At 42.8% G+C, this 24,853-nt stretch overlaps 1 protein-coding gene across 14 annotated transcripts in view; it reads right to left on the reverse strand.

The window, feature by feature from the left end:
- Window positions 1–466: 466 nt before the first annotated feature.
- The window catches only part of EPHA5 (EPH receptor A5), a 196,057-nt gene continuing 171,670 nt past the window's right edge, over window positions 467–24,853 (reverse strand). For 6 of the 14 annotated variants that reach the window (XM_030271550.4, XM_030271548.4, XM_030271549.4 and 3 more), the window contains 6 exons: window positions 23,532–23,593; window positions 22,521–22,730; window positions 20,581–20,730; window positions 15,360–15,553; window positions 12,158–12,313; window positions 7,527–8,539 (listed from right to left, as the gene is read on the reverse strand). In XM_030271550.4, the coding sequence (XP_030127410.2) occupies window positions 8,323–8,539; window positions 12,158–12,313; window positions 15,360–15,553; window positions 20,581–20,730; window positions 22,521–22,730; window positions 23,532–23,593 (989 nt within the window). In that variant the 3' untranslated portion in view covers window positions 7,527–8,322. Of the gene's footprint in view, window positions 3,936–3,967; window positions 4,601–7,526; window positions 8,540–12,157; window positions 12,314–15,359; window positions 15,554–20,580; window positions 20,731–22,520; window positions 22,731–23,531; window positions 23,594–24,853 lie in introns of those variants that run through there. The other 8 variants (XM_030271560.4, XM_030271557.4, XM_030271552.4 and 5 more) reach the window with 3 other exon arrangements.

Below are 24,853 nucleotides of genomic sequence, written 5' to 3' on the forward strand. Positions count from 1 at the left end.
GGGGTCAAGTGTATGTGTGATCCACAACTGAATGTTGCTGTTAGTCAAAGGTTTTTATTTTTATGAAAAAATAGAAAACTTTGCATCTTACACTACAAAAAAAAAAAAAAAAAAAACCAAAACAAAACAAAAAAACCCCACCATGTACACAAACAAAATGCACAGAGAGCATCCAAAGAGGGGGAAAAGGGAGGAATAAATACAGCAATGCTACAGTCTCCTATGAGTTAAAACACTGATGCAAGGAGCTAAGACAGATGCTGCAGCTCTGGCAGTGCTGGATGCACCAGCTCGTGCTCTACCTTTTCTAAGGAATTACAATAAAGGACTGGCAACTAAGTGTTAGTCTTAAGACTGCTACTGATGTACTTTACATCTGCCTTAACATATAATTTCAAGTCCACAGCAGTCCAGGAGTCACAATTTCTTGAGCACTGGAACTTTTGACATTATACTCAACACTGAATAGACAAAAAAAATTGACCTTTATTTTTTATTCTTCTCACTATTAACATATAAGAGGAATAAATAAAATTTTAAAATAATTTTTCTCCCTTTTATATCAGTCTTCCTTTTTAATGCTGAAGTAGTTTTTCCAAGTGGTAGCTACACAATGAAAGGGCATCAGTCTACACAAGCCATTCTTGGGGACACTTCTTTGTCCCAAAATGAAAAACTGTATCAAAAAAATCCTGTCTACCTTTTGGATCCTTTGAAATACCTCCCTCTCAATTATCAGCAAATTATACTGGAAAAAATGGAATCCTTCGGCTCAGCTGCAGCAGTAGTGAGCTGGAAAAGTCTGGACTTACCACGGACAAGAAATCCACCTACAGCCCTTTTGAAGATAACCAGCCAATTGTTGCTGTCATCTTGTTCTGCTGCACCCCAGTACATATAATCATGCACAACACACAAAGTTCTTGCAGTTCTTGGACGGGAACTGAAAACCTCCATTGTCTCTGTAATTTGCTCATGGACACAGAAGCTGTAACCTTTGGACCCTACACATTAAAACAACGTTTTATTTTTAGGTTCCAAGACAAAGTCTATTATACAGAGATCTGTAGCAAGAACAGCTCTTGAAATAAATAGAAAAAGTTATTTATTTATTTATTGGAGGAAGCGAAAAGAGGTGTCCTATTTACAAATGAGGTCTGGCTAAAGAACAGTTTTGTTTTCCACTGGTTTATAATTTTGAACGCTACTCCAGCATCTGGTAGGTATTCCATCAGTACAAATGATGAAAAGAGGATTTTGCTTTTAAGAGCCTAGGAAAAAAAAAAAAAAAAGACCAAGTGCAACTCCTCCCACAGAGCCAACTGGACAGGAATGAGTGGAGATGATGGGCAGAAAGTGCTACATAATTGCTCATAGCATCTCAGTGCCACCAATGGATGCAGGTAAACAAACAATTCCTCCTGATGAAATGAGTTGTTTCTGTCTTCCTACATGTATTTTCCCAAGTGTTTCAGACAGGGAGACACAAATAATCTCAAGACTTTTCAGCTGACAACTCTAATAATCTTATTTATTACATGACAAATCTCTTTTCTGTGCTGAAATTGTTATGTCTTGATACCCTCTTCCTCTTTTGTAGTCTGGTGGCTGCCAAAATGAAACAATGGGATGAGAAATGACACTATCAAGATTTGTTAGACCTCACTGTGGCTCCATTCCCTCCTATTTGCCCTGATTCCTGAGGAACTCAGCAGTTGCTTGCAGAGGCAGAGGGGGCCATTTCAGGACAGGCAAATATTGCCTGAAGAAGCCCTGCTGTAAGCCAACAAAGCCCTGTTGCTAAGGTAAAAACCACTCAACCTCTTCTCCTAGGTGCTTCCCTTCTTTTAAAAAACCATTCTGTGTATCAAATCTCATCCAAAGGCTGCGGGGAATGAAAGGAAGATTTTGAAACAGCTTCAGATGCCTTCTGCAAGACATGAAGGACACAGGCCTCCTTTTGGCTGTTTGAGCTCTTTGGGTTTGGTTCTGCAGCACTGGGGATGAAGGGAGCTATAGAAATTCTGTATATTGATGTTATTGCTAAGGAAGGATGCCACAAGATGCTATCCAAACTCTAAGGAAGCAATACATTTACAGAAACAACAAATCCTTGCAATCCACTGAGCTGCTTAGAAATCCTCATCAAAGTCTTCACAAAATAGAAGCCCAACCTAAGAATACCAAATTAACTGTGCTGTTTAATCCTATCTACAATAAAAAGAGGAGGACAACCCCAAAATACTCCTTGGTGTGATTCCCAGGGGATTGGATTGCCCTCAGGTCCCTCTGAAAATACTAGCCATGGGCTTTAATGGCTACACTGAGCCAAGGTACAACCAAGTCCTGATCTGAGCTGTGCCAGCCCCAGACAAATGGCATCTCCTTGTCCTCAGGATCCCACCACTGTGACCAGGTTGGGCTACTCTTCTCTTCCCTCCCCTCTGTGCTCTGTCACAAAGTGGCCAGGTCCACAACAAACCTAGAATGCTGAGAGACATCTTGGGACAGCACAGTTCCAAAAATAATCCCACTCCCACCACTGTGGAGGAAATACTACAAAATCTCCACACACTGGATGGTCACAGGCTCATTTCCACACTGTGCCCCAGGGCTTAACCCACATCATCAGAAAAGGAACAACGAAATTCCTTCCTTCCAGCTAAAACCACCTTGTGCTTCCTCTCCTGGGCTCCGGGAACAGAGGCGGTGGCTGCACTGGGTGTTGGCGACTGGGCTAAAGCACCTGTGCAGAGGCAATCCCATGCCATCTTTGGCCAGGACACAGAAAAATCGATGCCACATTGTTGCTGGAGGCCATCAACAACCAGATGTTTTACTTCTTCTTCTTCTGGATGTCCTCAACCCATGGTGAAAAGGAAGAGGAGGGCAACATCTTTTATTTAAGCAACTTCCTTCTACCTCATATACATAATCAAAACTCCTGAAGGCTTTATGTATCGATCAAACCAAACTGCAGCAAAAATACAAAGCATAGGGGTTACACAAAAGGGAGACTGAGTAAAAGAGGGAGAAAAGAAGGAACAAACCAAGGAAAGAGCCCCAATCTTGTACCTGATGCGTAGCAAACTGTACAATATATACATCTTCAACATGTATTATCCTCCCCAAAGAGCAAACAAAAAGAACTTGGTAACACAGAAGGAGGAAAAAAAAATATACACCCTGTATTGTATTTGCCATGGAGCAAGCAACATGTTTATATGCTAATCTTCTCTATAACTTAATGCTGTGTAACAGCATTTTTTTCTTTTCTTTAAATTTACAAAACAAAATATCTATCGAGAAATAATCTAATCATATTGCTCTTCAATACACTTCTGTAGACAAGTAAGACTCGAAGTTATACTTCAGCAAACTGCAGCTATTGGGAGTCCATGAATGGCCACAAAAATCTGCCATTCAAGTCAGTCCTTGGAAGCATTACCATGTGCTGCTGTAATTCAGTATACAAAGGTGCTATATGTATTTGTACCTCCCATGTACAGACAACACGTGGTGGAAGGCTTGTCATCACCGCTGAAGCTTAACAGACTGGTTAACCTCATGTACAGCAGATTCGTTTCCACGTTCCATGCATCTTACATTGACTTCATGAAAATGAGGACACAAATAGGAAGAAAAGCAAAACTTTAGTCAAACACTGCTTTAGAAATGCTGCAGCAGAGGCCAATTTCCTTCAGTTACAGAAACCACTGAATTTCCCTTTTTATCTTTTCTTTGTTTTTTTTTTAGTCAAAATAAATCTCAGGGCTAGAGTACAAAGTGCAGGACCGACCCACTTGAGGAAGCAACTTTAAAAACCGTGTTACAACGGCACCATCCCATTCACCAACTGGACCTTCATCTCTTGAAGGCTGTTCATTATCTTCTTCTGGTGACCAACAAGTGTCACTCCCAGACGTCTCAAATCCCTGTGGGAGAAAGCAGACGTTGGTTCCATGGACCTCTTAGGCACACGTCGCCGCGCACACCACGCGCCGCATGCGCTGCTGCTGCTGCTGCCAGTGCCTACCTGTCACCACTGGCAGCTCCCAGAGCCAAGTATAGTTGGCAGGTTTTAGTATCCCCATTTGTAAATTTTTTCTTTTTTTTTTTTTTTTTTATGGCTGACAGCACATCAGAGAGGTGATGTGATTTGAATGAGATCACCTTACTGGCCAAGGAGAAAGGCCAGACAGCAAAATGTCAGCATCAACTCTGGCCAAGGTTTCTGCTAGGCGTGAAAAGTCCTATTTCCAAGAGAAAAGCCATGTAAGAAAGCCCATGTTGCTGTTTCCTCTTCTCATGGGAAAGGCTGGTATTTGATCTTGGATATGAGCAGTGAGGAGTGAGGTCAATCCGTGCTTTCTTCCTCTTCAGATGAGGGAAAGCCAAAGAAGCACAAATGGCAAAAGCCACGAGCACGGCCACCATCCTGATGACTCCTTAAAGTCAACAAGAATTAGCAAAGCAGCTCCCCTTTGGGTCTTTGCAAATCTTCCCATAAACCACATTTGGTTTTACTTTGGAGAGGTGAATTCTAGATGCCAAGGGCATTTGTGTTGATTCTGCCTACTCGGCTGCCACTACAGGAAAGCTGTAAAATAAAACAGTTAATGAAAAATGCAGGACCAGGAGGAAAGATTGTCATCAACTCCATCCTCCAAAATTCAGGTGTATAGATGAAGGTAATTGCTTTCATGTGATTCACGTGAATGGCATTAAGAGACGCCTCCAGGGTATACAATTTATCCCATCCAAAGACAGGAGTGGGACAAATAATCTCCTGGAGATAGCACAGAAGGACCTTGGGTTATCAATGACACCTCTAAGCCAGGTAAGGCCATCAGTTATGGCAGAGTGTAATTGCAGAGATTTCTCACTGTGTAGAAAAGTGTTAACGAAGAAATTGTAGGAATAAAAGCTCAGCAGAAACATCAAGATAGCCGCATATATGTTTGCAGCCCCAAAACCAGAAGCTGTTAGAGAAGCAGGTTGACTATAAGAGATGTGGTGTTTTGTCTGAGGACTTCCACTGACAGAAAAATATCAGTCCCTCACTTTCTACCTCCCGACTGGAGTGAATTAAGGATGTTTCTAAGTTGTGCCTTATGGTCCTGGCACCATAGGATTCACACTTGTGAATCCCCAAGCTGCTGGCACCCTGTGTGCAAGTCTTCTAGGAGAAAGTTCTCCACCAAAAGCCACTGAGATGTGACCTTGAACACGCAGCTGCATTTTGGAAACCACGCTGCCGCATTCATGCAAAGGCTGGAAATCCCCAGCAACACCTGGGAGCCCAACCACCACCTGAGACATAATTGCAAACCTGGCCTACAGTTCACAGCAAGGCTGTGTGCTGGACTGGGGGAGAGCATGTGTGAGGAACACCAAAACATTTTCACACGAGCTACCCAGGAAGGTGCGCCTCTCTCAGCAGCTTCACATTCTGGATAGAAACTCCTGTGCAAGTACAACCAATCATCCACATCCACAAATTACACAGATGAATGCTGCTTTGAATAAAAAGCAGTCTTGAGTGAAGCCTAATATATTAACACATAAACTACCCGAAGCCAAAAGCTACATCTGTACTTCTCCAAGGACTGTCATGTTTTCTGTCTTTTGATTTGGAAAATACCAAGTTTTTTGCTTCGGGCTAAACAGATAATTTCATTATTGTACCCTTTCTCAGCAATGCTTCTTGATGATGCAAAGAGAAATCATAACATAAAGGGCACAGAGCAAAGGAGGTCAATGAGACACATCGGCAGTGCTCCTTACCTGGCAGAGAAAAGGTTGCAGCACCTGCAAAAAGTGTCTACCTTCTCAGAGGGACATGCTTTCATTTCTGCTCCACTGAATTGTGAAACTAGTTCAGCAAGCCATCTTAATAATGAAGGAAAATTAAGTAATGCTATTGTTACATGCAATTTATTTTATGTACACAGCACAGTTGGAAGTTCACACCAGAGATCAAAAAAAAAAAAAAGAAAAAAAACCCCAAAAAACAAACCAAGCCCCAAAACCAACACTGTATAGGACCTGATTTTTAAAAGAGACAACATCCATCTTCCCCCTGCTGAGTCCTGCTCTGCTGGCACCTTTTGAAAAATCAGCTTTTCTTTTTCTGGGTGCCTAAAGTGCAAGCTGAGCTCTTTTGAAAATCCAGTACCATGTATTTCACAGATGTATAATTTCTGACACTCTCACATGTTATGCTGGAATAAAACAGCCTCAACTTGGAGAAGAGCATACATGTCTTGGCCTTTCACACACACAGCCCCATCAGTCCAATAAATCCCCCACCCAGTTCACTACACAGTCTTTTTTTCCCCCATGTAGCATACCCTTAACTGAATATCCTTGACGAGTGTCTCATTGATTTACAAGAGAAAAAGAAGAAAAAAGAGTTTCTGGTTTCAGTACATTAACTGTTCACCAGGGATCCAGTCTTTTTTTATTTTTTTTCAATATCAAATCCTCTCAAATGTAAAGCCACCAGCCAAAAGCATGGGGGACTCCTTAGAGAGGGGAAAAACACTACTGTGGGGTCTTGCACCTGAGCAAAGATGAACCAGAAGACACAGCTCCTGAACCAGATGCTTGCCAAGTATAAAAATCAGCAGGTTTACCCAAAAACCACCTTGCACACAGCGAAGACAACAGCAAGACTTTCCAAAAACTGCCTAGACAATGTAGGAGCTTTAATTCCAATGCGTCAAGCATGACTTGCAGCACATTGCATGCTCCCATGCATCCAGTGCTGAACGACTTAAAGCGGTGTAAGGCAGAAGACAATTTTGAACAGAATTGGGTGCACAAACCAGCAGGTTTAGGGACAAAAATTCCCCAACAACTTCTGTGCCAAAGGGCTGCAAAAACAACTGCCTTTAGGCTCCAGGCCAGAGCTGCTTGGCTCATGTTACTGCAGCCAAGTGGAAATTTCACTGGGCTCAGCACTGCAGAGGAGATGTGTGCAGGCATCCACTGGGGCTTTACAATAATAATGTGTACTCCCTGCAGGAAAAGGCACAACAGAGACCCGTGGGCATCTGCCATCAGGATCCAGGCCACTCCTTGCTGTGGAAGTGACCTGACCCCTGGTGCTGGGTTTTGTGTGTGCCTCTGCAGTGGAGATCCATTCACCATGTGCTAGGTGGTCTCCCTGCTTCAAAATACTTGGCCTCCCCAGGCATGAGACAACTTTTATTTTTATTTTAGGGAGGAAGTTTATATTTTCACTCCTTTCATTCGTATAGGGCTAGAAATTAAAGCAGGCAGGAATTTGAATCACTTGTCAACAAGGTATAAAAAGGCTTACCTAAGTTGACCAAAAAGCCAAGAAAATAAAGGGGAAAATTGGTGTCAGCTCATCCCAAGCAGTCTGTACACAGCTGCATGCATGCTGCTCTCTTACCATAGAAGCCCAGCTGCAACATGCCTTGAGAACACAGTATTCCCTTCCCTGTAATAGCGTCCATTTGCAAGGGTTGAATTCACAGTCTCCATATTGTAAGAAATAGATTTAAAACATTTTATTTACAAATAGAACTACTTATACACCATGGATCAGTTTGCCAAACACAGTGTAGACTAGGACTGGATTACCACATAAAATACATCCCCCTCACCAGCTGGTTTAGTCATGCAAGCAAAAGGGCCACAGTCCTGAAAGATCTCCGTGGTCAGCAGCTGTCAGCCTACCACAGGTGCTCTGCATTTCATCTCCCATCCAGGGCAGATCTCACCACTCTTCTGCACGTGGTGTAACTACAGCTGCCCATGCACACTGGGACTACTCATGGAGTTAGTTGTCAGTTTGAATGAGGGGAAACAAGAAGAACCTCAAAGACCTTCAGACGATGCTAAAGAGAGAGGAATCCGCTTGCTAGGGACATTTGCATGAAATGAGGACTTAAAAAATTTTGTTTTAAGAGTTCATCTGCTCTTACTCATAATTCCCATTCTACTTGATTACAAGATGAGAATTTGTTCAGAAGCAGACACAGCATCAAAATCCCAGGACTGAGATTTCAGGCTAAGAATAAGTATCTAGAGCAGGTGAACTCTTAAATCCAGTTCTTCATCCAGTATAACTTTTAATAAATAATTTATTTTATTTTAGAAGAAAAATATATACAATGCAAAGCAACACAACACATATTATTACAAATATTCAGAGCTCTTCATCTAATAACAAACAACAGGGTGTCCTGAGATTCAGTGAGTACAGATCTTTCAAAAGGTGAAAATATGTAGTCCACATGGTTAGTAATTGGTCCAGTCAAGGGTCAGACTGAAACTCATGTCATGGATCTATCTATTCTTGAGTGTTGTCCTGGTAAAGTTATTCTTGCAGTGGATTGAAAGAGCTCCAGACACACTCAAAGTCACTAGGTGGTCCACAAGTTTAAAGAGCAGGTCTGGTCCACTGGAAAGGTTCCCTTCAAGTCTGATATCCAGTTGGAAAGAGAGGGTGGAGGGTGAGGCTCCACTTTTCACAAGGTGATTCATCCCTTTGCAAGAATTAGAGCTAAATGTAGAAATCACTCTTTGTTTGAACACATACATTTTCAGGTCTTTGCTTAAGTAGGCAGAGCTTAGGACTTGGGGTGATATCCATTGATCTTAGATTTTTAATCTTTTTCTTCCAGAAATTTGTCACTAATACTGCTCTTTTCTGGAATAAATGCATCAAGCCATCAGTTTGAAAGAATCAGAATGGTAATCAGGATTTTGCTTTTCATGCCAGGGGAAGGAGGTTTAATAAAAATAAAAAATAAAAGCTGAACATCAACTACCTTAACCAGGTCCTGTAAAGAAGCCACAAGCTGGGCACCCAAAATTACCAGTCCTGTCAGTGTTATGGCCAACTCTTCCTGCAGCACTAGTAGTTTTTTTTCCAGTAGATTTTAGAAATTCTTTACATTTATCATATGTTGTTGTCCTGCTTTTTCTGGCAGCAGTTACCCACCTAATTTCTACATCTGTCTCCTGCACAGTTTGAATTTGAGATCATTTTGCATGGTATTTGAAGGCAACCTCTTTAATTGTAAAGACTGTTTTACTGATGTCATTTGGGGAAAGCAAGCTACTTTCAGGTGTTCAGATCATCTTTGCACCCGATCCCCCCAAGTCCCAGCTCTGGAATATACAGAACAGTTGCCTCTATATAAAATGACATGGAACATTTAACCTGAATTCTCCTTTGTAGAGTACAAAATGTTTTGTTGCTCTCTTTTACAAGGAGAAAAAAACCCCATGAAAACCTCCAGAAAACTAACCCCTCTCAGTATATCAACCTTTAAAGAACTTTGCTTGTTTTGGCATTTATTTTCTGGAGAACCCATGAAAGTCTCAGCTGAGCCCACCAAGAGCCATTTTTCTCCCTTTATTTTTTAAGGGCAGTCTGCCAGTTTACATCAGACTGAATTCAGGACTTCAATACATAACACATTTCCTCTTAAGCTGCTATAATGGTTTCTCTTTTTATAATAGCTGAGAATCTGCTGTCTTTTCTTTTTTTACTGTTTCTGAGAGGGATGAGAGAAGTTTTGATTTGGATGAGTACTTGGTTTTTTGATTAGTCTTCCATAGATTTTCCAAAAATAAACCTGAGTGGGGTCAAGTCTCTTTTCCAAGCCACCTCTGCAATGCAAAGGTGTGTGGACTGACAGAGAAGAACGAAGCAGGAATCTCTGCAAGAATCTGTGTCCACAGGCAGCTGCGGTGGGGAGGGGGAATTCATTTGCTGACACGGATAACTATCTGTAATAAGTTTCAACCTTTTTTTCAGCTTCAACTGAAATGGAAGATGAGTGCATGAAATGCCTCCTTCCAACTAAAAAAAACAAACCCAAAAGTTCCTCCAGGCTGCCAGGCGTCAGCTGCTTTGCACTGCTCTGCTGTTCTAAAAGCCTAGAAGAAAGCTGAAGTTGAGCAGCTCAGACATGTTGTCTCCACTGGGACCAGCAGGATGAAGGACATTTGTGTCATTGAGGACATCCTGGGACCTGGTAAGAGGGCCTTCAAGGAGGTTTGCAGCTGGTGAGAGTCAGACCATCTCTGGCAGCTATAAATTTGAAGACTTTCAAACCAACTTGCCTTTCTGGCTAGAACTGTGCAGGTAATAGGTTTCTTGGCTCATTACCAATCAGAAAAACCATTGAAAAGCACTTTTTGCATCACTTGAAAAGATTTTGGGGGACATTTTTGAAATTTCTGGAATACTAAATAGTAAACATAGGGAAATAGCTAAATTTAAAGTCAAATTAAGGATCTTCATAATCTGAAATGTTGCACTTCAGGAATTTGGAGGTTAGGAATACTTTTATCAGCAATATGGGATACTAAGACAGTGTAGGAGGGGTAGTAAGATTGTTTAAAGTTATACAAGTAGCTAAACTTCTAATTCACTGTTGAAAACACACACTAATTTGGGTTTCAAGTTAACATTTTCTGTGACCCAAACAAAAGCATTTTACTTGTGAGCATTTTATGTAGAGCTCTTGAAACTGCAAAAAATTCTGAAGAGAAAAAAACTGAAAGCCGAATTTTCTTCTTTGATATTAATAATTAAGCCAAACAGCAATAAATCTGTGATGGCTTTTAGACAACCTACATTTTCTACCAGAAGTTGCTCTGGTTATCAGATTGGGGTGGTACTCTGAAGGGGAATGCTCCAATGTTTTCCTTTTCTCCTAAATTGCTGCTTCATCCTATCCCACTTCTTCCCACTCAGCTTCTGGCTAGCTATTTTCTGCTATGTGGACTCTGACCAGCCTGGGGATGGATGCCTTCTTCCTTCATCAATATTTGTAGGTTATAAGTCTAAGCTATGGAGTCCTCAGAAACCTCAAAAACATGACACATAATTGCAGGACAAGGCTGGGAAACAACATGTAAGGGTCTCAGGAGCTGAAAAGAGGATCTAGGTAAGAATCCATGCACCCTGATTTCCCAGACAGTTGATGGAGAGGTCTTCATCCCTGGATCAGGGTTTTCATGTGAATGGCTGAAAAAAGACTGGATGAGTCCAGGTATAAGGGGCAAATATTGATGGTGTGAGTGGAGCAAATAAAATCAGAGTGAGAGCAGATACGCTCCTGCACTCCCTCCATGTATGTAATGGGAAACTGAACTCCATGGAGATGTCACCGACCTGCATCACACTCCTGTGCTCTATGGTGAGCTCCACAGCCAGCACTGTGGCAGACAGGAGGAAATGCTGCAGCTTGTGGGGTGGGGGAATTCTTCATGGTTTATTCTTAATCTTCAGAAGCAATTCTGTATGTGCAGTGGCAATCTGCATGTGGTCAGAGACACAACCTTCTCCAAAGCAGCAGAGTACAATTCTTCCCATTCTGCCTTAATGCCTGCAGTAAACTAAGCTCGAATTAGCCCAGCTAGAAAGGCAGGCTTTGAGGGGAGCTCGAGACAGCGCAGGCAGCAGCAGGAAAGTACTGACACAATTACACAAGCAAGGCAGGCAATTAAAGGTGGAGCATAGCAAATCAGCAGCCCTGAGGCATTTACCAAGTTATTTGAAGGCTGGTGCCTCAACTGCAGTCACACCCACGTGCAAAAACCACGGGCACATTCAGAAGAAAGGGTCTTGTCCGGGAAGCCTGTCCTCTAGAGCTACAGGTTGCTGATGCTCTTGCACTGGCATCAGCTCATACCTATTTCTGTTTATGCTGAATACCATTTCCACACCTTACTGGGCTTCACTGCTCACTTGGTTATATCCAGATCAGCTCCGAAACCAGCTCATCTGCTGTGAAGCCAGGATGTCTCAGCAGGGACCTATGCATTTACTAGTAGGGTAGAGGGTTTATTTTGCTGGTAACCCCAAATAATCAACTGCTATTGTGTCAAGAGGGTGGCCTGGCAATTACAGAAACTCGTGCATTAATTTCTGTGAGCAAAGGAGACAAAATACTGGCTGCCAATATAGTGACTGTAAATTTTAGTCTTGCCTGCACTTGTTATCAAGAGATGCTGTAAGGGAAACTGCTGGCTGCAAATACAGGATAACGTTTTTCCTTTCTGCAGCCTCATCCTTGCATATTTTTGAATGATTTGTCTTTCTCCTCCCTCCTCCCCTTGCAATTCCAAGAAATGAGGTGAAAATGATCTGGACACTACTCACTCTAGGGTCACCTGAGCCACTGCATCCATTGAACTGTATCCATTCTCCATGAAGATCTCTGTGTATCGGCCCATTTTGATGGCTTCCAGCCACTCACCCACGGACCTGTAGGCACCACTCCCGACTGGACTGTGCTCTACCAACAGATTTGACACTCTAAAGATAAGCAAAAACAAAGAAGCAAAAAGAATCAGTACTGAGATATACATAACATGACTCAAGTTGCTTGCAGTTTTTTACAATACAGATGATTCTTTTGTTCCAGTTTCAGTGATTGCTGCAGCCTAAATCCTCCAAGCGGGCTTGATACACAATATAGCAAACACAGCACTTTACCTGCAACCTCACCCATTCTTAAGTTAGCACCTGCCATTTCCAGTCCTCACCACAAGCAGAAAGAGGAGGAGAGGAGTGGCATCCATCCCAGTTACCTCTTGGCCGCAAGTAGGCTCCCCCAGTCACTCCTAATTCAAAGTCTTTGCTTTGATGACTCCTGCTTTGCTCTGTTCCTCCACCTTTAAAGCTCATAATTAACTTAAGACAGCGCAGAGCCTGGAAGCTGAAACGCAAATTACATTTCCCAGCAGCGACCATCAATGGCAGGCAGCTGTTAGCAGTCCAGGGAGCTTTAAACAGTCTGGGGCTGCTCCTGCAGAGTCACGGGAGGGGTTTCAGATGCCAAACGCATCCAACGAGCCTGCAGAGAGCAGCAATGCTCCAGCCACGCTCCAGCCCTGCAAAGAGGCACATTCCTGCTCCCACAGCCTCACTCCAGAGCCTGCCACGGCAATTGCTCCCTGCTCAGCTATGCCACGCACGGAAGAAGCAATTCAGGCAAATAATAACCCTTCACCACAGCTGGAGCACTGATACAGTACCTGGCACAAGCAGGGTCCACCACCCCACTAATGATGTGCAAAGAGCAAAGAGGGCTTGTCCAAGGTCAGCCAGGAAAGAAACCAGATCTGTTCCCTGCTTTGTAAAACGGGACACACAGCTAACACAAACCCTGCGTAAAGATTTTTACCCACAGGTAAAAAAAACATTTTCCAGGTCAGCCTCTGATGGTGGCTATTACACTTAAAAGATTTTCAGCTGGAAGGAGACCTGGGATATTATATTATTATAGCACTTCAGGAATCTTCATATATTTTATGAGCACATTAGTATTATTTGTTTATTTAATAGCAATGCTGAAGGGTCTAATAAAATGTGAATACTTGCAGTACCAAGAACATAATGGCTTCCCATAACATTTTATACACATGAGAAATTCAAAGCTCCTAAGTAATCATAATGAGAAGTGGATTTTCATCACTAATGTCAGGAGGTACCTAGTGATATCATAGCACACGCTGTAATGTATAGAGTGACTTCCTCCCTTATTTGCATTAATGAGAATTTCCATAAAGAACACATTACATACATAAAAAAAAATCTTTTACAGCTGCTCTATATTGAAATTATGATTCATTTGGAATTACTATGGTCTGGGCACAGCAATCTATGAGAATAGAAACACAGCCCCAAAGCCTGACTGTTCAGGCTGCTTCATCCATATCAAAAATATCCACAGCAGGTCTGAAAAGGAGAGGTTTGGAATTGTATGGACCCATTCATGGAATAAAACATCAGCAAAGTGCTTAGCCACTCAAGGAAATAGTTTCCTGCCTATTTTCCTCATCTGGTATAACAGTTTGGTATAAAAGAGTGCAGGAAACACCATGTAACAGGCCTGGAAAATAACTGTTCTGAGTTGAAAATAAAAGAGAAACCTCACATATTTTATGCTGTCATAAACCTTTTCCTGGCGGTTTGCTGGCACTGACATTACATCTAATTGCTAATAAGAGTTTCTTCTTCAGATGGTAAATGGTACATGTAAAATAGCCCGAGAATCCAGATCTGCTTGTATTTAAAAATTAACAGACATTTCAGGTTCTTCTCTTTCAGTGCACGAAATGCCATGCACAGGGACATGCCACCAGAGGGATGCCCAACTGCAGCAGGTGAGATGTACCACATGCAGCTGTGCAAGGCTCACTTGGAAGGTGTGGGGGCAAATGACTATAAGCTCACAGCAGTACATCTGTTTTGGCCCATACCACCAATCTAACCTAATCTTATCTCTCTCATTCCTCTTTAAAGAAAACAACATATCTTTTTTTGTCCCTCCTCTGAGGATAAACTTTTCTGAAGGGCCTGTTCCATGCTTAATCTGGGGAACTCCACTCCCATCAGTGAAACAGCAACAATACATACATACATACATACATACATATATATACATATATACATATGTATATATATACATACATATATATATACATATATATATATATACACACACACACACACACACACACACATATATATATATATATATATATATATGTAAACACCTTCTTTATGACCTTGCAAGGGACTGCGTGACTAGCAACACTGATGGCTCAGAAGTAAATGTGTGCTTACAGGGAAAATAGAAAAAGCCTCCCCAAGACTATTTAGCTCTTTCTCCCCGAGTGCAGCTTTATTTCTTGATTGTGTTTACATTACTTGTAGCTGTATAGCTATTCAGATTAATGTTTAAATACAAACTGACTGTTCTATTCACTTAATGTGGCTTTAGCAAAGTGTTTGTGTACAGTACTTTGGTAACCAGAGACTCCTCTTGCAACTGCCACGACTCTCATGACTTGCAGTGGTGGCTAGCATGCCTGGGAATAGCTGTGGAAGGATATACCTGGACATCCATAAGCTTTGCACACCCTAAGAGTTTCCCCAAGAGACACTCTTCATTTGTATTACCAAGATAAAGTCAACAGGCAGATAATTGGAGCAGTATTTACTATCTAGCAGTATTTACTCGTGCACTCCAATCTTGCCTTCTCTAACCTTGCAGTAGAGCACAGGTAGTTTTGTCACAGACAAAGTACTGCTGAAACTCCTGTTTCTGAAAGACAGACCACGGTAATTTTCTTTGTGGTAGCAGCACTGCCTTTGGAGTGAGTGAATTGCTCACTTGGCTGCCAACTGCAACAGAAAAAGTTGATACGAGTCAACTCCCCTGGACATAACAAAGCTGAAGGAACATTCCCCCAAGAACACACTCAGGCTAAATAATCAGAGGGAATCCAGCCCTAGGGGTGGGTATTCAGACAAGGAGCTTGCTCTGAGAAATGGCTCTGGGCTGATTCTGTACCTGCTTGACGCATTAACCAACGTCTTCAAGCTGCTGGGGTTACGGATGAGCTTGTCCAACATGCTGACAATTTCGTCAAACTTGGGCCTGCTGTTGCGGTCTTTCTGCCAGCAGTCGAGCATTAGTTGGTAGAGAGCAGCAGGGCAGTCCATGGGACTTGGCAGGCGATAGCCTTCCTCCACGGCTTTAATCACCTACAGGACACAAAACGCAAGGCTTTTCTTCCCCTCATCTTTTTCCCAAATGCAAACTGACTTTATCGTAGAACTCCAGGATCAGCAATAAGCTCACAGAAAAATCCTGCCACCCCCCAACTCTGCACGTGAGAAGCAAACTCAGTAAGCCCCTCTATCTTTCATATTTTATATGGGATTGGTTGAATAACTTTATTTTTAGTCATTGCAAAATGAATCTAGATAGCCAAGGCACTGCTGCAACCAGGGGGCCAGATTGCCTGGTTGCACTTGTTCAAAACTCAGTTGTGGTCTCTATGTTATATATCAGGAAACTCCTGGAGCCTATGCTAAATCCATGAAAAAGCCTACAGGGCTTTCTGGCATCTTCTTGGAGTACAGTGATTTTGTTTATTCAGATGTTGGCTTCTTTTTAAATGAAAAGGCATGTGCTAGACCACAAATTTGTATTACAGTAATAAAAGTCTGACTGTATTTCAAAAGAGACTTTGAATGCTAATTGATGGATGGATTCAAGGCAGAGGCAGAACAACCATCTCATATATCATTCAATACTGTCTGAGTCTAGTAGTTTCTTAGTGTGGCCACATTTCTGCCAGGAATTTAAAATGTCAGCCCAAGAGTATGTAAATTAAAACCAGGAGAGTTGTTGCACTGATTTCAAATACAAACCATCTATAGTTTTATATCTAAAACAAGTGATATGCATGTGTGCTGTCTGTCCTCTTGAAAGACAGAAATTAATAAATGAGGGCAGAATTGAAGAAGGCAACTTGTTTTACCCAATTTGGGGCAGATCTGTGTCAGGGCTTTAAGCCCAGCAGTTCCCATTTTGAACCATTACAATTTTCAGGAGAATGCAGCTCGTGTTTCAAGCCACAATACTCTGTGTCTGTGCCAAGGGAGTCATGGCAGCCCATCTTCACACCCTCCACCCCCAAGATTCCTTGACTGAAAGGAGTTGGAAGCAGATATTTGCTATGACCACATGAAAACCATACAGGTTTCACTGTCCACTCCAAAGACTACCTTAAATGTCATTCATTGATTCCACAATTTGAAAACATCCTGTGTTGAAAAGGAAGGCTCTGTGATTAGCATGGAAGTTGTTGTCTTGGTCTTTAGTGGCTAGATGAGTAGTACAGGATGAGCTGTGTCAGGCTATAACTGCATTTCAGAAGGCTTCAAAATTCAGGACTGCATGGATTGTTTTTAAATTGTCCTCCATTCACAGAGCTTTGTTAAGTGTCAGAGTTGCAGGAATGAGCCAGGCTGACTGAGCAGCAGCAGTGGGAACCTCAAACTCTCTGAGGATGTTCATAGCAGAGAAGCAGGTGAGTTTTCACCATCTCCTCCAAAGGTAAAAAGCACATCAGAAGATCTGGGCCACAACATGTGCAGGTATGTAGGGAGTGCTGTTCTCCAGGTTGGCTTTGATGAATGGAGACAAGAGATCTCTGAAGGCTGCTCTTAGAATATAAGGTTTATTAAGGATGGTGAAAGGTCTTGCTTGGAGCTGCCAGACGCAGCACGTGGCAAGGCCTGAGGGGATGGGGGAGGGGAGAGACAAGGGGTAGAGAGGATGCTCTAGGAGAGGGTGGAAGTTCCAAGAGAGCGGGGATTCCAAGAGGGGAGAAGTTCCAAGAGGGCGTCTGGCCCCTCGGAGACCCCTTATCAGGGGGCTTCAAGGTGGGCTGGAACAAGACTTGGGCCAATGGGGTCACAGACACTTGATGCTTCAGGGGAGGGTTACAGGTGTGGGATGAACCATACATTTTGGGGGTTGAGATGGAACAGTCCATTTGACTTTTGGACCTATCTGTAGGTGAGGGTATTGTCCAGCCAGTAGGGAGGATTGTTTTCATCCTGGCTGTACTATTGTAAATCTTTTGCCAGGCAATTATATTTATCCATCCTTCCCAACACAGGCAGCCCTTTTGTGCCCATCTGAGATTTCATCTTTCAGTGGAGCAGTTGCACCACTCTCCACCCAACCTGCACTTGGAAGGCAATCTCTTCTATGGCCTGGCTGTTGCACCCAGCTCCACCACGGTGTGCTATTTATACTCTCTGTTCTTCACACCATGCTTTTCAGCTGGTCCCTGATTCCAAATTTGCAGCTGCCCTATAAAGAAAAAGCTTCAGTGTGGCACAGCCATGAGAATGTTATTTGCTGGGTCCACGTCTGTATTTATAACAATAATGGGTCATCCTCCAACTGTAGCAGAAAGAAAATAGTAGCAAGACAGGGAGCCGACCATCTGGCACCAGATCAGAATATCTGAACTATATCTGCAGTGGGGTTATGTGTGCTGGATATTCCTGGCAGTAACAGCACAATCAATAGCGTTAACTCAATTTACAGAACGTCATCCGTCCTGGTGATACAATGTAAATGGAATCAAAATACTGCAAGAAGCTAGGATGCTGAAATACACTCTTGCATCTGAAGGTGCCTTCAGGCGTCTAGCAGTAAGAGGAGCAAAAAACCCGAAACAACAAAGACTAAGTCACTTGCAGCCACCACAGTGATTACAAAATAAGAAAATGGGACATTTGTTGCTCCATTCATTGGTGTGTACTGCTTTTTAAGACTTTTTAAAATGGTTTAGAATTTGCACCTAAGAAGGCACTTTTGTCTCTCTTCCTCTTCTGGACAAGCACTATTCAGTTATGGATGGGAGTGACTGAACTGGATGTTTAGGAGAGGACAGTCTGGGATAGTCTATTCCAGTAAATCAAAGCAACACTCAGTGATGTTTCCATAGATTCACCAGTCTAAACACTAAAAATCAACCACCATGATTATTTAGCTTATCAACCTGTGCAACATGGGCCACAATATTCCTCTCAATAGTTCCTGCATCACAGCCTTATCTTGTGGTCAAGCCAAAGCATATTTTTAGAGGGCCATCCAGAAACCAGCATGACTTTAAAATGTGATTTGCAGCCTTAAAACCTTTTCTGCCCTGTTGCACGTCACCTCCTTTAAAGCAAGCCATCTGTAACAGGGTGAGAATAATTTTGCCCATCATCAGCTGCGCTTGAAAATGATGTGCTTTAATTACAAGCCATACAACAAGAAGCTCTTGTGCAACAGAGTCCAAAATTTATGTGACTCCTTTTTTCTCTGCACAAAAGCCAGTGCTGTATCTAACACCACTGACTCTTCTATCAATACAAGTGGAGGAGGAAAGAAGAGAAGTCTTTCAGGAGCTGAAGGAGGAAGAACTGCATGAGAAATATGCCACAGCACTGAATTAAGCTCCTGTGCAACCACCATCCAGGCACTTACCATCTGCACAAAGGGCAGAGGCAAGTAACAGAGAGGTTACACAAGCAAAGCCTAAGCAGGAACTGATGCTCATAAACATCTCAGTAGTTCTTTGTTTTCTGTTTTCACTCCAGGTAAGTCTGTGCCCCACAGAACATGGAGGCATTTGGGCTTTTTGGAACAGTTCTGTAAAGTGTGGATGCTCACAGTGTTATGATTCAGACAAGGGACTCCCCTGGCCACAGATCATTACCTCACTGGCACCAGCCTCAATCTAAGCCTGGCATTTACTGAACAACATCTGTGCTATGCCAGTACATCAGCATTAAAGATAGTTACAGTGCTCAGTGTGAACGAAAAAGCTTGGCTCCCAACTGCTGCATTCTCTGCACAGACTGTGGAAGCAAGTCCCTGTATTTGATTAAGATAAATCCCTGTGTAGGTACATGCTGCTTTACTGAACTTCCTGCAAATGTGACAGCCTCAGCAATGCAGGAGCAGTGGGGCATTCATGCCAAACAGCGCATTCAGGTCTCTGGCAAGAAGCACGGCGTGACCATCTCAAAGGTACCACTCATTTCCACACCTGGACTCAAAGTGAGATGAGACAGCAGCTCAGCGTGACAGGTAGTAACATCCACTGATGGCAAAGGCTCGCTAACAAAACTCAGGAAGAGCAGAATGCTCAGCCAGAGCCCTTGCTGCCAGTGAAACGGAAGAAAATTGCTGGAATAGGAACACTGCTCAAAAAAGCAGAAAGGATGAACACCAAGTATTGTGACCAGAGGAAACCCATCGAGCAGTAGGATCTCCACAGGTAGCAGGGCTGCCCCGTTGGTGAATCTGACCTCATGACTAGCTGGCATTCTCAGAGACCTTCGCAAATCTTAGTTCTCAGAGATGTGAAATGGAAGGACAGACCTAGAAAATCTGGCTACCCCAGGCTTAAACTTTTTTAGCCTTAGACAAGGATAGATGTTGATGGTGAGCTCAGGGTAGAATGCAGCCCTGCAGTAGGATCAAAAGATCCTTACCCAGGCTGGGATTGGAGCTGCAGTCAGGTGAGAGAGAGTATTCCCAGGCATCTCACTGTTTGGAGATGCTTCAAAGGGTGGCCTCGAGGTCAGAGACTCAAGGGGGCACTGGAACTCAGGAGCAAGGGGACACAACCCAAAGGGTACTGTACAAATAAATGAGAGCTTGTGCGAGCATAAACTTACAACATGTTCACAAATGGAGCAAAACTGTTCTTTTGAGATTAGCAATGCAAGAACAACCAAGGTGCAACTCTGTGGACTGCTGTCACTAGATCAAATCATTCAGCTTTTCTGCTGGGAAACAAAGCCCTTACCACAACTCTCTTGAGTTTCAGCTTTACATGGCAGCAGGGGTTTGAACACACAACTGAAATGCTGCCAGTTTATCAGCTCTATCCCCTGGCAGGCCTTTGTCATTAAACAGAGGAGGGACAGGCTCCAGCTCTAACAGCATTAGTGAAGCTCCAGCAGTCTGCTGGGGGGAAGCAGGCTTGCCTCCGTGCAGACACATTTCCTTCCCTCTGCACACAGCCTGTTCTGGGTTGCTGCAAAAAAAAAAGAGCATCAAAAGGAAGGATCATTTCTGTCTGGTATGGGGGAGCAAAGCCATTTTTATAGCAGCTCTCTTCCTCTAGTCCCCATTCTGCCTCTCTGATAGCAGAATGAGTGCTGAGCCCTCAAAGTCTCATCACACAGCAGCTCTGGCACGTGCTTACATCTTGGTTTGTCATTTCCCAGTAAGGCCTCTCGCCGTAGGACATCACCTCCCACATCACAATGCCGTAGCTCCAGACGTCGCTGGCAGATGTGAATTTGCGGAAGGCAATCGCTTCAGGCGCTGTCCATCGAATGGGGATCTTCCCTCCCTAAATGGAAAAGAAATGGAGAAAAACCCCAAAAAATAGATTGCAGAGGAGGGCAGAGAACATGTGAAAAAAAGTCAGAATAGCTCTTCTCAGAGCACCAAGGGATGTTATTTTCTCTCTGGAAAGAGACATCGAATTTTAAAGTAAATCTGTTTGACAGCATGGGGCCCCTTTCCACATTATCTCAGCCCATAAGCATTTGTAGGCTGCCTACTAATTGGCTGTCCTGAAGGTTTGTTGTTTGAATGTTGTTAGAATGCTGGGACATGTATAGGATCAACATCTCAATTATATTGCACGGGTTGGTAAGGGAATACAGTTCTTCCATTTCTGAGAGCGAGCGGGGGAGGAACAGACAGTTCTGAAGCTGAGGAAGACTTTGATCTAACGAGGGCTTCATGCAAATTGCTGCGGAAGTAATTCCCTTTTTTTTCTTTTTTCTTTTTTTTCTTTTTTTTTAATGCAGTCCTGGTCCTGCATAGAGATCTGTGTAGCAGGCACAGAAATCTGTGTGTGCAAAGACCAGCCTGCTTGGCCTCTGCTATGGGACTCCAAATGATGCCACAGCTGTCAAATGTGCTTTGCTGTTTCCTCTTCTCCTTTCTATAATTTTAGAAATCAAACTTCAGATCAGCTCTGAGAACGGAAAGGGGAGGGAAAGAAGAGTCTGGATTAAGGAATACCTTTCTCATTGGGTTTAAAGAGCTGTCTCCCTTGATTTACACAAAAAAATATTTTGCTGTGAAGTCCCTTTCTCTACATGTTGAGCGAAATATTGGAAGGTCTCCCTGATTGCCCCCGACAGTGTTTGTTACTGGAAAAAGACAGGATTTGGAATACATTTTCAAAGCAACTTTTTAAAAGTCTCTTCTTCCCATAATTACTTATTCACAAGCTCAGCAGCGCATTCCTTAAGTGAAGGGCCAGATTCTCAGCAGTGCCAATTAGCACATGGCAGTACAAGGGAGCCACAGCAGGGCTGGCCAAGAGCCCTTCAGCCTGCAGGGAAGTGCCAGTCCAGCTGTGCACTGAGTCCCATCACCAGGCCGTGACTGACAAAAGCTGAAAGGCCTCTCCAAGATGTCCACAGGAAGAAGGAACACGACTCAAGACAGCTCCCACCAGCCACGTAACAATACCCTTGGAACAACACAGTAATAAGACATGCCCAAGGAGTGCCAATCACTGCCATTAATACTGGAGGCTCTCTCCAAGTGTGCGCTGTTGAAGGTGGGTCCTTCCCTCTCTCCAGTGCCCGTGCCAAGTGTGCTGAGCAGGCGCCGAGCACTGATGTTGGAAAAAGCTCTTTCTTGGATTGGGAGAAATGACTCTCAACCAGGTAATGCTGAGGGCAATGTGCATTATTTACAGTGGGCATTCATTACACACTTAACAATGTTTTAAAAGGGTCAAATTGTTCAGAAGACCATGGCTTACATCACAGGATGAGTACTTGAGCAAAACAATTGTTCTTTCTTCCCTTTGGTATTCCCACCAAAGAGGACAGTGTAGAGCTTGGAAGCATGGCAATCTTGCCAAGTTTGCTATTTGTCTTGTGTACTCAACTTCAGTTATTAAGCTCTGTGTTATTTGGCCACCCCCAGTATAAATTAAAGGCATTTGCAAAATTAATCTGGTGACAATTAACTGTTATCACCTGATCTAACCCTCTTGCACAGTTTAGAGGCTATGGATTCATAGAAACTCTTTGCTAGAGAGCCTGAACACCGAAACGTGGCAAGAAATAAATTTCTCTTGAGCTCAATCAGTTTGGTATCCCCATAACTGACCCTGGTTGTGTACGCTGCTTCAGGGTCATCTTCCAGGACTCTGGAGAGGCCGAAGTCTGACACCTTGCAGACCAAGTTGCTGTTGATCAGAATATTCCTGGCGGCCAGATCTCTGTGCACGTAACCCATGTCAGACAGGTACTTCATTCCTGAGGCAATGCCTCGTAGCATCCCGACCAGCTGGATGACAGTGAACTGCCCATCATTCTTCTGCAAAAGGAAGGAGACTTTTGATGAGCTGAGAGCCTCTGCACCCTCAGCATTGTGTGTGCATGAATAAAAATGCAAAGGCAAGTCTCCCAGGAAGGAAACCAGGAAAATTAATAATTCATTACTCTCATGCTCTGACCATGAAGCTTTTCTAAGTTTCACTGTTTAGATTAAGATCTCTAGAGACAAAGCTAAGGAAATGTAGTTCTTTTAACTTGAGATCAAGGAGCGAGCTGCATCAACTGGTGACTGATAGAGAGACTGTGACTGGAGTGAACACATATATAAGGTGTATAAGGGCGCCAGTCTGGGCTGTTTCTCAGTCAGACAACTGAATGGCATCAAGTTGCATGGAAATCCTACCTTTAGGGGTTCATGAGCACCTGAGGGGATAGGGGCTCTTCCCCATGTTGCCACATTGCATTTCTAACCCCTTCCCTCACTCTCGCTCCTCTAGCTCTTACATTTCATGGAAAACCTCTGACAAGTCTGGTGTTTGCTATTCTGCAGTATGGGTCTGCTCCTGAGCCACACCACATTTTGCAGGCTAAGTTAATACCTTCCACTGCCTTCTAAAATAAATGTAATATCCTCCAATTTATTCTTACCTCTTTCTATCATTGCATGCCCCAGGTCCTTCATGATGCTGTGTAAACGCAAATCAAAGAGACAACTGAGCTACTCCTGCCTCTGGACAGCACCAACACCCAGAAAACATTTTCATTGACATTAACCATCTACAAAGAACTCAAACCTTAACCAAGTCCCCAGGCCCCCCTGGAAAAAGGATCTAAGTAATACCTTTAAAAATGTATCCAGAGAGCCATTCTCCATGTATTCAGTCACTATCATTACTGGTTTGCCTAAAATAAAAAAGTGCATGAGTTTGTTAGGAATTTATCTAAAAACTACAAGCAATAAAAAAGTCTTTTAATAGTGTCTCTGCATCTGGATATATAGCCATGCAACAGTAAATCTACGCCAAGACACCACTGTCCCAGCAGGATGACAAGAGTTGCTCCCAGAATATATAGAGAAGTAGTTGAGGAGGAGGGGATGAAAAACTAATACCATATTATGGGTGGGGTACCAAGCCCCAGACTGTTTAGATGATTATTGAGAAGGATGTTGCAAGCTGAACCTAGGCAGCCATGTTCTTGTCTCCACCAACAAGCTGAAAGCTTGCAGAGGCCAAACTGGACACAGCAAAGTCTTTGGACCTTCCCTCAAGCTTCAACACCCTGAAGTAACAAGCCCAACAAGAGCAACAAGGATGATCTGAAGCTTGGGCTTGGTAGCCACCAAAACTCAGACTAAGAAAGAATGGGATTGCATTCCTTGAAATTCAAGTAATTCCATGTGACTACCCTTGTAAACACATCTGGAAGTAAGAAAAGGAATATTTACACTGCAGAACAAAAGCTCATTAAGTGTGGAATGAGAGCAAACGGAAATCAAAGTAAAAGTTCTTAACAAAAGACCTGGTGTCCTATTGTTGACAGGAATAATAATGTTTTTCCAAATCTGTTTGATTAATTTTCATGCCCGAATCATTTTAATGGTAATTATATATAGTTTTTGCTCAGTTTTTAAATCTAATTTCTCGCTAGCTTGCCACAATGGCATAGCAATAATTAATGTGGTGTGCTCCAGTCCTTGTAAATTCAATGAAATCTTATAAGAACATGTAAATTATTTTTTATTTAAATCAATTTCCATTAGCTAGCACAAAGCGCAGACAAAAGAGGAGCTGTCAGTTATTTGTAAAGTGCATTATAAATGTCTTTTATAGAAATGATCAACGAGAGCTGCCGTGTGTCATAACATGCACATGAAGGTAAATACTAAAAATCAGTGTATGTCCTACCCTTTAGATAGATCTTAATCTTCCCATTTTTGATTTCCTTAACTATTTTGCCTAATTTACTGCTTAATTATGTACATAACAAAGGCAAATGTGAACTTGTCAATCAAAATATTTATTGCTGTGCAAACATTACCTTTGCAGCATGAAGGACCTGTGCTGCTTCAATTCTTTTACTCTCACAGCTGTTGCCTAAGCTTGAAACTCGCCCAAAATATTACTTTTGATATGAGAAATGCACTTTGGGACCATGAAAAAT

This window comes from Taeniopygia guttata, chromosome 4 (assembly GCF_048771995.1).
Source record: "Taeniopygia guttata chromosome 4, bTaeGut7.mat, whole genome shotgun sequence".
Lineage (NCBI taxonomy): Eukaryota > Metazoa > Chordata > Aves > Passeriformes > Estrildidae > Taeniopygia > Taeniopygia guttata.